Source organism: Cervus canadensis, chromosome 7 (assembly GCF_019320065.1).
Source record: "Cervus canadensis isolate Bull #8, Minnesota chromosome 7, ASM1932006v1, whole genome shotgun sequence".
NCBI lineage: Eukaryota > Metazoa > Chordata > Mammalia > Artiodactyla > Cervidae > Cervus > Cervus canadensis.
The window spans coordinates 12,826,165-12,843,079 of record NC_057392.1 but is presented as its reverse complement, the minus strand read 5'-3'; the positions used below and the strand labels follow the sequence as shown (position 1 = coordinate 12,843,079).

Genomic DNA, 16,915 nt, shown 5'->3' with positions numbered 1-16,915 from the left:
TATTTATCTTTTCAATTAATTTTTACATAGCTTAAGTTCAATAGTTAAAAAGTTTAAAGTTTTACACAATTGATGCAGGTATAATCAGGCCTTTGATATAAAATATTGTGCAACCAGAGATATCGGTCACTTAGCAGTTATTGTTTCTTCCCAATCAGCATAAAAGACTTAGCCAAATAATGTAGAATTTAAGGAACCAGTAAAACACTAATTTTAAACAAACTACAAAAATATCTTGCAATGAAATTGGCAATGTTTCTCTATGCAACTTTTCAAAGGGGAAATGTGTTCTGTAGGGTAAATTTAGGTTTCTTGGCACGGTGTTTCATTCATGTATAAACACTGGCTCCATTAGATAGTACTGGAACAGAACAAAACCCATAGTTATTATAACCATCATCAAAAAGTGGTATTCAATTCCTCAGGAACTATATGTTAAAGGATGTGTTATGATGCATGGCAAAGAAACAATAGATAGGAGGCAGTGGGGCACAAGGGCAAACCTGGGAAACCCTGCAAGGCCAAGGCTGTTCATGACCTCAAAATCCACCTGATGTCCAAGGAGACATTTAGCCTACTGATTTTTGGCAAGTGTGCCAAGACCGCTTAATGGGGAAAGAATAGCCTCTTTAACAGATGGTGCTGGGACAACTGGATATCCATATGTAAAAAGAATGAAATTATCTCAGCCATACATAAAAACCAACTCAAAAGAAACCAACAACCTAAATATAACACCCAAAACTATAAAACTCTTAGAAAAAAATATAGGGATAACATTTTATCTTGTATTTAGCAATGAATTCTTAAATATGGCACTAAAAGCAAGAGCAACAGAAAAAAAATAGATAAATTGGACTTCATAAAACCCTCTGCACATCCAAAGCCATTATCAAGGTGAAGACAACCTAGAAAAAGGAGGAAAATGTTGCAAAGCATGTATCTGATAAGGGCCTAGTGTCCACAATATATAAAGAACTCTTACAACCAACAACCAAAAAAAACAATTTAAAAATGGGCAAGGGGGACTTCCCTAGTAGTCCAGTGGTTGAGAATCCACCTTCCAATGCAGAGGACGACTCCCAGTCGGGGAATTAAGATCCCATATGGGGTGGGACAACTAAGCCCACACACCACAACTAGAGAGAAGCCTGCATGCCACAACGAAGATCCTGTGCACCGCAACACAGATCCTGTGTGCTACAACTGAGACTCAACGAAGCCAAATAAATAATTTTTTTTTTTAATGGGCAGAGGACCTGAATAGACATTTCTCCAAAGAAAACACACAAACAGCCAACAAACATATAAATATCATTTGTCATGAGGGAAATACAGATCAAAACTACAATGAGGTATCCCTTTACACTCACCAGGATAGCTTTAATTAAAAAACAAACAGAAAACTGCAAGCGTTAGCAAGGATATGGAGAAGTTGGAACTTTTGTACACTGTTGATGGGACCACAAAAAGGCTCAGTCACTGTAAAAAAAAATTTGGTGGTTCTTCAAAAAGTTAAAACAGAGAATTACCATATGACCCACTCTCAGGTTTACATCCAAAACTGAAAACAGATAATCAAGTACTTAACACACACGTTCACAGCAGCACTATTCACGACAGTAAAGATGTGGAGACAACCCAAATGTCCATCAAAATATGAATGAATAAGTAAATTTTGGTATATACAGAGAATGGAATACTATTCGGTCATGGAAAGGAATGAAGGACTGATACATGCTACAATGTGAATGAACTCCAAGACACAGTGCCAAAAAGAGGCCAGATAGAAAATGTCTCATATTTTATTTGCCCATTTATATGAAATATCCAGCACAGATAAATCCACATAGGTAAATGGAACAGAAATTGGTGGCTGCAAGAGGCTGAAGAGAAAGGAAGATGGGAAAACCTGCTTAACGGGTAAGGAGTTTTACTCTGGAGCAACGGGAATGTTTTGAAACTAGACACGGTTGGTAGTTGCACAACATGATATATAAACTAAATGTCACTGAATTTTACACTTTACAAAGGTGAATTTTATGTCATGTGAACTTAACCCAGTAAATTATTATTTTTAAAAAAGAAAAGGAAAAAAGCTGACCCCTACCCCATAAATGTGAAGGGAGGATACTAAAACTGTTTTCCAGTGACTGGAAAGGATTCTGAGGAAAATTTCACTCACAAGAGGAAATCAGGTTTCAGTTAAGCTGAAGAGAAAAAGCAACACTATGAAAAAGTCAGAGACCTCAAAACAAAACTTGAGCTCCACAAGATAAAAATGAAAGGGCCAACAGAAAAGAGGACAGAGCAGGCAAACAAGTAGATGGAAAGTGGAAAGAGACTGCTGGAAGGCAGACAGGAACAAGGGTGAACAGTCATGGATTGAAAAGGTAGCATTCTATTCTTAAAATGTATAGAACTGTTCTCTTCTAAGATGAAAAACATTTCAGTTCTTCAACTATCATAACCAGACTTAAATTTCTCACTGCCAATTCTAGCACAGTAGGAATGTTACTCTCTTGTTAGAAAATGTGACATTTATTCATAAGTTATTTTTAGATAACCCAAATTCCAAGCTGAAAAACCAAAGTTATTTCTGCAAAACTCTCAACATCCATCAAGAAAAATTCACTTTCCCCTAAACAATTTTAAGCTCGAGCTTAATTCAAGGCTTATGTTCTACATGACCTGGCCTGTGCAGCTTAAGTTCAAATAACACAACAGTTTAAAAATTATTCTAAATGATTTTAAAAGTTAACTATTGGTTTCCTAAGACCACAACAATGGTCGAGCGACTAGTGCCAGTGACCAAACGATCTCCCTTTAAAAACGAGCACCTTTATAGCACTTAACAAAATACATTCCAGGAGCGGTTCACGTGTCTGTCTTCCCTGCTACCTCTCACACCTCTCAAGCAAGGCTGGAGTATTAGTATAGTTGTAGGTACTCAAATGTTAGATGCATGAATGGCTGGCTAGTGATAAAAATCAACTACATCAAAGATGAACATAAGGAATCAGTTAAGGCAAAAAACAAAAGTAACACTGTAGGAACAGAACTAAAGTGGAGTTTTTGCTAATGAGTAGCTGAGTGACCTTTGGTAATCAATTATTTAACCACCTTCTCCAGGCATCAATTTCCTCAACTATAAAACAAGGGAGTTAAAGTCCCTCCTCAGCCACAAAATTCTATTATTCTATGATATCATGATGGTTTCAAAAAGTCAGCCAAAACTCTATTATTCTATGATATCATCCATGGTTTCCAAATGTTAGTCAAAGTAAAGTTGAAAATTTAGTCAAGATACCCTTCTAGGTTCTGAGGACAGTATGGTATGTGAGCCAGAGGGAAAAAAAGGCTAAATCATTTACTATGTCTGAAGCCACTAAATAGTCTGTATTTTTTTTTTTTTTTGGAAGATTAGGGGAAATCCAGTTTTATAAGTCACAGACAATGAAGAACATTCTCTATTATAAAAATATTTATGTAAGTTAGGCTATTTCATACCTTAAATAATTTTCCCTCTATTTTATATATATGTATATATATACATAGTAGTGATAGCATAGTGAAGTCGCTCAGTCACGTCCGACTCTTTGCGACCCCGTGGACTGTAGCTCACCAGGCTCCTCCGTCCATGGGATTCTCCAGGCAAGAATACTGGAGTGGGTTGCCATTTCCTTCTCCAATAGTCTGTATTTTAATCAATGCTCAAATTAAATAAATACAGAGCTCTTGTTTCAAATTTTCCTAGTTTATGGAAACTAACAAACTGAAATGGATACAATAAAGTAATAACTTGTCCACCAGAAGCTCATAAATCTAGCTATAGTCAAATTATACCTAGAAAATTAGCTGAGGCCTAATATTTAACTACACCCTAAGAAGAGAATTTACGAATGTTACACTATAGGAAAAGGGGCATCTTTTCTTCAACTCCTATCTAAGGATAGTAAGTAACAAAAACATAACCCTTAATCTCTAGCACTGTAACATAAAATATGAAGCATGCCCTGCCATAGTGCCAGAATGTTCTATCTGGTAAAATGATACTCTGAAAAACAACTTATAATTGATTCCTGCACTATTTACAGAAGAAAATTATCTTACCAAGCTCACGTATGCATTGCAAGCACAGCTCTACAGTAGAGGTGCAGTAATCTACTCACAGTCTGACATAACCACCTTTCAGTCTCTTTCATAGCCAATTTCTAACAGGAGCACACACACACCTTCAGTGGCTAGCAGCCATTAGTAACTCAGACTTGGCTGTTACAGCCAGGGAATCACAGACACAGCAGAGACTTCACAAACATTATTCCTCCCTGCAAGCAACTCCAAGTGCAAATTTGGAGTCCTATCCCAAAGTTACCTGATTTTTTTTCCCCCAGGCAAGTCACTCAGCTCTCTGCTAAAAGTTAGTTGCATGAGGACAGGGATCTTTATCTGTTTTATTTCACCAAAACATGTCAAGCTTCTAAAATAAGGGCTAGTGTAAACTCACAGTAAGTAATTATTCAATGAGTGATAAATGTTGCTACCTAAGGCAATCAATCAAGCAGGTGATATCTAAATGACCCCTCTAACATTCTATGATTTGAGTTTTTATCCAGAAACATACAAATCCCCCACCAATAACTAAAATAAATTATTCTGAGGATTATATGGCACTTTCATATACAGCAACTACGGTAGCAGACCTCCTGTTATACACTGAAAAGCATCTCATACATGAGGAAACCAACACTCAGAAACATTAATTACCTGCCTGCCCACATATAACAAAAGGAGGAGATAATTCAAAACTCAAATATGCAGATTTCAAATCCAATATTATCCCACACCATATTATCTTCTATAAACCCACATTTTTGCACATGTGCATGTATGCACACATACACAGATCTCAGGACTTTTTCTTGATATTGAACTTAACTATCTTAACAAATAATCTAGGGAGTTAAACAACTTTAGAAAAAATGCAAACAATCGAAAAGATAATCCTCGGACATTTCCACCTCTGGACGAGACAGAGTAACAGGACCAGATAAACTCTCTCGTCTGAAACAATCAAAAACAGACAAAATACATGAGTTCAGAAAGGTAAAGACAGCTAGAGTATGTAGGACAAATTTCCAGAGAAGAGAGAGCTGCACAGAGAGAGAACTTCCAAGATCTGTAGAGGGCTACCCCTCCAGCCTTTGGATGAGTACTGATCAGAGCATGCATAAGGAAGCTACAGAGGACAGAGTAAAAATAAAAGGTTAATAGAGTGTAACACTTCATAGATTCTGGAATATCACCTACTCACATCTGGCAGACTGGAAAACCTCATGAGTCACAGGAGAAGTACACAGAAAGGTCTTGACTCAGAAATACTTAGACCTACACTGAGCACTGCTCGTTTCCTATCTAACAAGTCTAAATACCAACACCTGAAAAGATCAAACTGTTTCCAAGTAACTTAACTGAGTACCAGAATAAAACCTAAAAATATTTACAGAAATATAAAAATATCCAGGACCCAAGAGGATAAAATTCATAATGCCTGTATCTAGTCAAAAACTATCAGGCATGCAAAAAAGCAAAATAGATCAACTGAAACCAATGCAGAACTGGCAGATGTTAGATTCAGCTGACATTAAAACAACTACTGTAACTGTACCCCCACAAAAAGTCAAGAAGAGACATGGAAGACATAAAAACACCCACATCAAATTTCTAGAGATGAAAAAAAATACACTGGCTAGGATTAACAGCAGATTAGCATTTCAGAAGATTAGAAATCCATTTTCCAGCTTTTAATTACTTTGCCAGAATCTCTGCTGAATATTTTATACCCTTCAGCTGGAGTGTGGACCAGCAGTCTGCTGAGAGACAGCTACATGCCAAGCCACAAGGTAGCCTTAGTGAAGCAGGGACACTAGAGAATATGATGGGTACAGTGATCGCATGGTTTATATGTGGTACAGAGCTATGGAAGCCAAGATGGGGACATCTCACCCAGGCAGGGGGGTTTCAAGGGAGAGAGGGTTGGGAAAATTAGGCAAGTTCAAAGGAAGCTATTATAACTAATTTATTTAAACTTCCATTCACGAGTCCAATATCCTTCTGGATAATAACTAAGTGGGCAAAGGGAAATGATGAAAAGAATGATGACTCCAGTAAGGCACAAGATGGTGAATTCAAAAAAAAAGTACAATTCATTCACTTACTCATTCACTGAACGTTAACTGAACAGCAACTTCGTGCCAGGTACTGTTTCAGGTGCTGGGGATATAGAGTGAAACAACATAAAAGGGTCTCTACTCAAACAGAATTAACTTTCCTACAGAGGGAGAGAGAAACAACAAAAGTCAAAGTGTTAGTCTCTCAGTCGTGTCTGACTCTTTGGGACCCCTTGGGCTGTAGCTCACAGGCTCCTCTGTCCATGGAATTCTCCAGGCAAGAATACTGGAATGTGCAGTCCCTTCTCTAGAGGATCTTCCTGACCCAAGGATTAAATCCAGGTCTCTGGCACCGCAAGCAGATTCCTTCCCATCTGAGCCACCAGAGAATCCCACCTAAAAGAAAACAGTGCCAGAACAGGGGGGCACTGAGGGTCAACCCCAGGAAGGCAAGGCTCTCTGAGGAAGTAACACTAAGCTGAGATGCAGAAGGCTCCAGTCACGAAAAGATCTGAGGTAAGTACACGAGGCAGAGCTGCAGCTGAATGCAGACCCGAGGGTGAGAAGAGCTTGGCACCAAGGGGACTAAAGAGTGGTGAGGTGGGGAACAGCGACAAGGAAAGAAACAGGTGGCAGGCAAGAGTCTCTATAAACATTAATTTATAAAGCAGAAAGACTGAAGCCTAGATATATGATCTTTATGAATCATTGTTAATTTCTTAGGTGTGATCTTGGTTATTATAGATTTTTAAAGAGTCCTTATCTTTTAGACACACACACCAAAAAATATTTTATGCAATTTTCTGAGTTTGCTTCAAAATAATCCAAGCAGAAGATGGGGGGAAGTGATGACAAGGGAGTGGATTGGGAGTGGAGAAGTACAGACCAAACAAAACTGGCCATGAGTTGACAATTGTTGAAACTGGATAATGGGTACATAGAGGTTCATTATACTAGTCTGTCTACTCCTGAATGTTTGAAATTCTCCATAATAAATACATTTTTTAAAAGCAAACTTAAAATATAAGTAAAGGTATTAATAAACATAAATGCTCCCTTCACAGGGGAATTTTCAGGGCTACAAAATTATTCTGTATGATACTACAGTGGATGCATTTGTCAAAAGCCATGTAATTACAACAGAATAAGCCTTAATGTCTGCAAACTTCTTACAAATTCAGGGGGCAGGAGGAGTTGGATAAAGGTAGTCAAAAAGCCAAACTTCCAGATATAAGATAAATAAGTACTAGGAGTAAAATGTGTAACATGATAATTAACACTGCTATATGCTATATATGAATGCTGTTAAGTGAGCAAATTGAAGAATTCTCACCACAAGGGAAAAAGCTTTTTTTCTATTTCTTTAATATTGCATCTACATGAGATAATGGTGTTCACTGAACTTACTATGGTAATCATTTCATTATGTATGTAAGTCAAATCATTATGCTGGCCACGTTTAACTTACGCAGTGCTGTATGTCAATTATATCTCAATAAAACTGGAAGAAAAAAAATCACGTAGGAGGTCAGAGAATCTTAAGATGATATATGGAAGGCTGCTCCCTTCCAGAAGCAGCTTTTCAGGGATTCAGATGTACCCATAAGCTTTCATCAAAAGGTCCTGCAAAATCCTCAAAGTCTAAGAACCCCGATCATAGTGCACAAAACTTAGTATATGTGGGATCCATACCCTTGTCTAGGAAAAGGCTCTAAGGTTTTCACAAAATAAGTTGAGAACCACTGATATTTCTCTTGACAGCAACTTCCTAGCTGAAAAGCAAGTTTCCATTGTTTTTAAACCTAATGCCATCTTGACCTTCCCTGAAAGGACATTACTAGACCACCACCATTACCACAAATAAGTTACCACCAGTGAATTTTACAATTCTGAAAGAAAGTTATGACAGATAGCCAAAAAACAAGAAAGGTGGCAAATTATGTCTAAGTCTCCTTTACAATTTCACCTTGTTAAAATACTGTATTTTATTTAGTCTAAATGCACCGTTATTTTTTGTGCCATTAAGAAATAAAAAAGGCTGTCAATTACATGATGACTCACCACTGATTGTAAAATGATTCCAATTTCAGAGATGTTCAAAGGTGAAAAAGCCATACATCTTATCATTCTTGAGACATGCTGTTCAAAAACTTCATTGGCTGGACCCCATCTCAGATCTCCTAAACAAATCGCTCAGAGTAGGTCTTTGGATCTGTATTTTGTTTAAGCCCCTGAGATGACTCTGGTTAGATAGACTATGTAAACTGTTAACTTGCAGAGGCAGCACAGTAGAGAAAACGCGCACTTTAGAGTCATACAGCCCCAGACATCTCTGTGACCTCCAGCAAACTGTGTAATTTCCCAGAGTCTCAGCTTTGTCTATTAAAAAATGCCAATGCCATCTACTGCCAACGGTTGATAAATAAAAGAAAGTTAGCAAAACAGATGACACAGAGCAAGACATATTTATAGAGGAACATGTTCATTATTTATGAACAAGATACAACATATCCGTCTTAAGAACAAGAATGGGACCTCTGAAATTACTTTTCAGAAATAGTCTGCCATTCAGCACTGTTACTTGCTGGACACAGTTAAGAATTTTCAGTAAGCGGTTTATTATGTAATTCAGCAATACACACATTTGTTTTGGCACACCACATTTTTAGAGGTCCTACATAAATGGAAGTTGTTTAATAACATCTTGATTAGAAAATATTATACTTGATATACATCAACAATAACACAGAAAAAAACATACTTTTAAGCGTAATACAATTTCAGAGTAGGCAACGGCTCTATTTCATGTCAAGTTTTTGTTTTGTTTTAGTATATATAGCTGGCAGGTTTTTTCAGAACACTGGCATAACTGTGTTAAAACCCCAAAAGTAGTGATGTGCAATTTCTCAATTCAGGATGCTCAAAGGAAAAAAAAAAAAACAACCCACGTTTCATTTGTTTCTAAAGTGACCCTTAAAGTCCAAACAGTATTTCAGGCAGCACCTTCAGAACAGACGAATCACTCAGGATGTGACTCATAGGAGACAGGTTTAGCCATAACTGGACAGTTCTCCCACATGTGTAGAATGAAGATGGAAAAAAAAAAAAAATTCAAAACCCACAACTGCACAATGTCTCAGTCTTGCTCTCCCAATGAAGAACACATGGATTCAAATTAACACTCTATCTTTACCACCAACCCCACCCAAAATATCCAAGCTTAAGAGCATGCTGCAGGGTGCTACCCCACCTCCACCAGCACCCACCTCTTCAAGAGTCTGAGCAGCGGAAGGACAGGCCCCACACCAGCAGAGAGGGCACCCTCACTGCTCTCCCACCCCAAACACGGGGCTTGAGGCTAAAAAAGAAGAGAGGTGCTGGGAGAAAAATGGCTCATCTCATTTCCTTTCCTTCAACCATTTTCAATAAGAAAAAGCTGCCCAAATCTGAAACTTTGACTCCACTCTGCCTCCTCCCTTTTCTTTAGCCCTCTGTTCTCCCCGACTAAGTCTTCTCCAAACTCCCTGCGAATTCCTCATAAACCCATCCCACACCCTCAGCTGCCCTAGCTGAGCCCCTAGTGGCTCAGATGGTAAAGAATCCGCCTGCAACGTGGGAAACCTGTGCTCAACCCCTGGGTTGGGAAGATCCCCTGGAGGAGGGCAAGGCTACCCACTCCAGTATTCTTGCCTGGAGAACCCCCATGGACAGAGGAGCCTGGCAGGCTACAGTCCGTGGGGTGGCAGAGAGTCAGACACGACTGAGCGACTCAGCACAGCACAAGGCTAACTCTGTTCCATTCCCCTGATCCATCTTTTCAGTCTGCAGCCACCCTTTTACTGGGGCCGAACCTATCTTCTCAAAACCCTCCTGTGTACTCTCCTTTCCTAAATTCAACAGTTTCGCGTTACCTATAAAATAAAATTCAAATTCCTAATCTAATTTCAACCTACCTCTCAGCTTTATATTCTGCCACTCCCTGGTTTTGCCAAATATTCTCATCTTAGCCACATTAAATTGTTTCTACTCCTTCATTTCACATATACCTGCTTCCATACATCTATGGCTTTGTGCTATTTTCTCTGCCTGACATGAAATGCTCCTCTTCTCTTTCAAGTTCATCTTTGGAGATGAGACTCAAATGTCCCCTTTCCTAGAAAAACCTTTCCTAAACCCCCTAAGACCCTCCACCCTCCTATAGTCAAAAGCAATCATTCTCACGATAACTTACAACAATCAGCAGTAGAGTTCCAGCTACAACTGGTAGTCTCTCCTACGAAATTATGAGTTCCTTAAGAGAAGAAATTTAGTAACTTTGAATTGCCATTTTCTACCACAGTATGTGGTACTTGGTTAGGCTTCAAAAATTTTTACTGGACTAATTCGAGAAGCAATGATCTCAACTAGTATTAAACTGATTTTAAATCAGATGCTAACAATGCTTACCTCTTCCAGAGGGTACTTTATTTTAATGGAGAGGCAGTTATCCAGTGTGAATTCCTAATTGGTGGGAGGCGGAGTCTATTCTCCGAAGTCCCCTGGTCTCCTACAGATGCCCTACCGCCAGCATCTCTGCTATCACGACCAGTTTATACCATACCCCTCATCCATCAGCAATTTTTTCCCACACCCTAGCACTGCCCCAGCCACAGACAATTTTCACCAGTTCTGGACTTCCAGGGAACTCAACTATCAGAATTACCAATTAGACAGCGAACAGGAGAGAACGTGGATAATAGTGAAGACAAATGAGCACATGTGGCAGCAGGCTTGTCAATTCTACTCTTTAAGAATTTCAGTTAATCACAGCTCTTCCAAAGCTGACAAAGAGGCAATATAGATTCTGGATTGAGTTAAGACCGGGCCCTCTACTCACTGCCCAAAGGGCCCCAAATCAGAGTCCTCATTAGTAAAATGGGGAATCGAATGCCAACACTGCAGCCGACACAAGGCCTGGGGCAAACAAAGCGATTCCACATAAAGCTTCTGAGGCTTTTGGAGTCTCTATACCGATAGACTTCCATCAGGACTGCATGCCCTACCACCAGGGAATGAGCTGGTTACATACTTCCTTCAAATCTGTAACAATACACACCCAAAACAGGGGTTATTTTGTACCTGACCCAGGGAAAAGACTGCAACATGTCAGCAGCACTCTCTAAAGTGTCAACCATTACTGTGACCAGCACCACTACTCTTCCTAATGTTGTTATTACCAAAAAACTACACATCACCAGCTCTTCAACAGTCAAAGCCCAACCCTGACTGTCACGTACACGCTGTGATCGCTAGCCTTTAACCCCATCTTCCTAGGACTCCTCTCAAATGACAGTAAGGAAATCACAAAGATATTAAACCACAAAGGGAAAGTAGACAACAACACATCAGATATTTCAACAAACTTTTGCATGATGCGCTCCTGTGTGCTTATTTAGTTGTGTGCTACTCTTTGAGACCCCCATATGCAAGATGGGACATGACTGAAGGAGTGGTCAGTGCTTCTCAGGACCCCTGGAGGGACTCAGCCCTGGATGCACCAAGGGCAACCAAAGGCCAGCCTGAGGCTCTAGCCTGTCAAGGGGGGAGCCGCTGATGAGGGGCATTCAAAGCTGTTGGGCCCTCAGGTCTGGCAGTTAACCCAAAGTTTTTCTCTGAAGAAACTGAACCACAGAGACAAGGGAGCTGTAAACAGGAGAAGTCAAAGCCTACAGCCTGAATAATGGCACCCTCCATCTCTCCCCAAGCAGATAGTCCAAAGCCAGGCAGCTGATGTATCACCAAGCACATCTGACGCAGCAGACAGGAGGTGTCTTCTCCGCAGACACTGACCAGTCCTAAAGGAGAGGTCAAGGGGCTGATACATGGGAGGAGGCTCCCAATGAAAAGTCCACACGTACCCCATGGGAGGCCAGGAGACCTCTCACACACATACACACAAGCTTGCTCTCCCCTAATCAACTTTTCAGAATCTCACTCTTAATTACAGACACGGAAGCATCAACAGATTTAATTTAAATGAACAGAAAAAGAACTCTGAAATAAACAGGCACATTGGAGGAAGCAGAAGAAATATTTTTAAAATAATAAACATACAGAAAAAAATTAAAAACAACACATGCCTGAAAGATAAATGAAGATAATATATCCATAAAATTAGACTAAAATGAAATTGAAACAGGGAACAGAAGGAGTTCTAAAATTTAAAATCATCATTAAAATTTTAAAAATACAAGAGCTTAGAAGACAAAATTGAGAAAATTTCCCCCTCCTTCCACCTCCAAATATAAATATATAAATAAGAGGCAACATAAGTTAAGGGTATCTGAAGATCAATTCCAGGAGATTCAATAACCAAACCAATAGACATTTCGGAAACAAACAAAAAGTGATGGACAGAAAATTATCAGAAGTAACAGGTATTCTTTAAAACTGAAGGATATGAGTCTCTAGATTGAAAGGGCTCACTAAGACAAGAGGAACCACAGACAGGAGAAGGGGCCACAGAGAAGCTTATAAAATTACAGAATTTCTTAAAGACAAAGACCCTAAGCTCAAAAAACAAGGAAAAAAAGCATCAGAATGCCTTTGGATTTTTCATCAGAAACCCTTAAAGCCAGGTAACTGTGAAAAATGCCACCAAAAGTAGCAAAAATATATGCATTTTTTTCTGTCTAATATGTAAATTCTGTCAAATCACCTAAAAGTACGAGGATAGTATAGACATCTCCAGACATACAAGGCCTGAAATAATTTACCTCCCATGCAACTCTTCTCAGGAAGCTACTGAGGATACACTTTAACAAAATGAAGCAAACCAAAAAAAAAGAAAAGGCAGGAGATCCAGGGAACAGAGGAAAAGGGAACAGAAGACAAAAGAGAAGGGTACAGAATCCGCAGAGAAAACAAGCCTACTGTTTTCTCCCTCCAAACCAAGGATTCTCTAAGAGGAAAACAAGTGGAACTGACAGATGATTTGATGTGTTACTTGAAAAAAAATATCCAAAGGCATTTAATATATTTCTTGAAGTGTATGAGAGAATGTAGCCATAGATACAGAATAGACTAATCAAAAAGTTTAAGTCTCTTATTGTTCCAGGAAAAACAAAAGCGTTTTGAAAAGAAAACATAACCATTTATGGGTCACCATTTAACTCAGAAGTGAATTTATATTTATGTGTGTGTGTGTATACATATAATAATGTATAATAAACATTTATAATATAAATATATACACAATAATGTAAATACAGACTGATGGTTTTACTAAAAACGATGTAACTAAACACAGGGGTTTGGGCATGAGAAAAGGGCAACTGCTCAGTTATTACATTAGGATATCTACACTGATTTCAAAATATGAAAAGTGAAAAAAACGGGAAAAAAAAGAGCTAGCTTGGGAAAGCAGCTTCCACTGGAAAGTAGGGCCTGGAAGATGAAAGGCCAAAAGCAGAAAACTATTGCTTTTTAAGTCTTTTAGCGTTAACAATTTTTTAAAAACTATGTGCATGTATGAACTGCATTAAAAAAAAAACTTATTCTCATGTCAAAAACAACTTGTTCAATTTATGAAGTCACTACCAACTTCATTTATAAGTTTCACACTTGGCAATGCAAATTCATTGTCTTAGAAATATTATAAAGTGATGGTTAGTTTCTCAAATTAGCTTTTAGAAGGCACTTAAACCATAATGATACAAAAACATGACAAAAGCAGTCTTAATAAAGAGTTCCTATGGGAAACTGCATTCTGAGAATTCAGTTCGCCTGGTACACATCAGCCCCACCCACTTGCTCTTTCCCAGCCAGGAGCAGCCAAGGAATACTTTCAAGTTAGAACAGAAGAATAGATAAAGGAAGAGGACCTGGATCTGTGCAGGATGGAGAGTCAAGTTGACTTTAACAGGTCAACTCTTTCTGTATTAAAGAAAATACTACAGGTCTCCCCTGTCCCAGAGGCGACTGAGGTTTTGATCAGCAAGGAAATTCTCTCTCCTTTCTTCCCAATGGCTCATTCCTGGGCATAAATTGGATGTTTATCAATCAGGTAACAAATACATTTCAAGTATAAATTAGCAATTATTCTTTTCCACCACACCATAATCAAACTTCTATTATAAATATCTTCATTTCATTCAATGAAACTTTGTGGTCTATGGCAACACTACGTTTGATTAAAAAAAAAAAATTATTAAATGTGTGGCCTTGACCAAGTTACTTCAAAGTCTCACTTTCTTCATCTTTAAAATGAGAATAATAATATTCACCTCACTGGGTCACAAGAAAATTAAAGAAAATAACATGTATAAAACATGGAGGAGCAAGTATGTGGTGGGCACTCCATGTCAGCCTCTGGTTGTCCGCCGTCCCTTTCCTCAATCCAGTTCAGCAGCTCAGTCGAGTCTGACTCCTTGGGTCCCCGTGACTGCAGCATGCCAAGCTTCCCTGTCCTTCTCCCAGAGATGATTTCTTACATATAAACAAAGCCACAAATTATATACACATGTTTAACCAAAAAATCTTTACAAAATCATGCACAATATAGTATTTTTAAATGAGCAAATTACTATTTTTTAAATATTATTTTTTAATTAATGTGATGGGTTAATTTTTAAACAATATTTTTCCTAAACCTTAGTCTTGTTTCAAGCACTAATCCAATTTGCAATTTTCATTCAGCTAAACTAAATTCCGCTAATTCTGCTAGACTGCAAAGAGGATTTAGAATGGCAGGACATTACAAAAACACAGCATTCTTCCTTGGTTAAAGACTACAAACCCATATATGCAACAATGTCTAAACAATCTGCTTAAAAGCAATTCCATTTTAACACTAAGTCGACTTCAACAGGCTTCAAGAAAGTCTTATGACTTTAAAAAAAAAGGATAAAATGACAGATAAAAGAATACTTTTTCCCATCAAACCTCAGACGTACCACAAGTCTGAGATGAAATAAAGATGGGGAAAAAAAAAAAAAACAACTGTGGCTCTTTGGCCCATAATACACAAAAGAAAGTGAATGTCTAGGTATCTGAAAGTACCAAAGACTTCCTATTTGGGGCCATTTCTATTAGACCTTCCTGTAAGGGGTTACCTTCCAGAATCCACAAAGTCATATTTTTCAAATTAATTCCCCAATAACAAAACTAATTAGGTAGAACAGAGCCACCAGCTGACCCAAAGCCAAGTTCTCCTTTCCTTACAAGGTATTCAACGTATAACAGTGGCCCAGAAATACAGGACCAGTCCTAACTCCAACATATCCAAGACAAAAACCAAAGTACTGAAGAAGCTAAAAGGTCTGGTACCTGGAGATTCATTCACTATTATAAAATACGCTTATCGTCCCTGATCTGGAGACTGCCTCGAACACGCAGCGCCCTTATAACCAATTTCTTTCATTTAAAGAAAATATAAACCTATGATAGCATCAAAGTATCAGCACAGTAGTGTGGGCTCTACCAGGGCATCAAAATCACTACGATACCGAAATAAAACGTGGATTTCGAGTACCCAAAGTCCAGGGCCCTAGAGCGACACGTATAGGGTCAAAGAAACTTGGAGCGGCGGGGAAGAGTGCCTCTAGGGAATAAGGCGAAAGGCTGAAGAGGCTGTAAGCAGGCTGGAATGGAGTAGCTCGCCGGCGGCCGAGGGGTCCCCGGGTCTTTAGGCGGCGTGGGGAGTAGGCCGGAAGGCTGGCCCGGGGTGGGGGGGAGGGCAGCGACCACACCTCCCCGGCCAACACAGCAGGCAACGGCCGGGGCCCGGAGGCGACCCTGGGAGCTGGGACCGACCCGCCCGCGGTCCGGCGCGCGCGGACTGGGCCGGAAGCACCCGGGCCCGGGCCGACCTGCCCGCCCTGGCGCAGGCGTCCCCACTCACCGATGAGCCGGCGCACCTCGTCCTCGCTCAGGTAGAGGCTCACGCTGGGCCCCGCGACCGCGGGCGGCAGCGCCGGGAGCCGCGAGGCCGGGGCGGCAGCGGCGCCAGGCGTGGGCAGCAGCGGCAACAGCGCGAGCAGGAGCAGCAGCGGCGGCGGCGGGGCCTTCAGGCCGCGGGTCCCCGGGAGGCGGCCCTGGCCCGGCGGCCCCGGTCCCGCCGTCCCGCGCATGGCCACCGCCGCCGCCGCTGAGGAGAAGCGTGGGCCGCCTGCTGCGCCGCCGCCGCCCACCCCCGGCCCCGAGCCCCTCACAGCCCCGAGCCGGGGGCGGCCGCCCAGCTCATCGCGCCGCCGGCCCGTGGCAGCCGGCCGCCGCTTCAGACCGCCGGAGCGCGCCGCCGCCGCCGCCGCCTCCTCCTCGGCGGCATCGTCCGCTGCCGGGAGCGGGTCGCGGGAGCGCGCGCGCGCCGCCGCCGCCCTGGGAGCGCGCACGCACGCACCGCCTCCGCAGTGCGGGCCCCGAACCTCGCGAGGAGCTCTTTGCCTTCCCAGTAGTACTGCCGGCCCAGGACTCTCCGCTAACCCTGTAAAGGAGCCAGCCCTCGTCCCACCTTGTCACCAGCCTGATGTTTGCTTGCCTATTGTCTGTAACACACACACAGCCGCCCAGGATGGAGGGTCGTGGCCGGCAGGCCCAGGCCGCGCCTGCAGCCCACCGGGCTCCCAAATCCAGGGAATTGCGTGGATGCGGCCGCGGATTGCAAAAGAGAAACACGCTTTTCGTTTGGAGAGGAGATGGAGACAAATAGAAATCACCTTTTATCCTACCAACAGAGGTCAACATTAACATTTGTGTCTGTCTTCATG

At 40.9% G+C, this 16,915-nt stretch overlaps 1 protein-coding gene across 2 annotated transcripts in view; it reads right to left on the bottom strand.

Annotated features, from left to right (window-relative positions):
* RYK (receptor like tyrosine kinase) overlaps positions 1-16,483 on the bottom strand; it is a 118,305-nt gene extending 101,822 nt beyond the window's left edge. Inside the window, exon 1 of one of the 2 annotated variants that reach the window (XM_043474369.1) lies at positions 16,051-16,483. In XM_043474369.1, the coding sequence (XP_043330304.1) occupies positions 16,051-16,279 (229 nt within the window). In that variant the 5' untranslated portion in view covers positions 16,280-16,483. The remainder of the gene's footprint in view (positions 1-16,050) is intronic. The other variant, XM_043474368.1, reaches the window with a different exon arrangement.
* Positions 16,484-16,915: the final 432 nt, after the last annotated feature.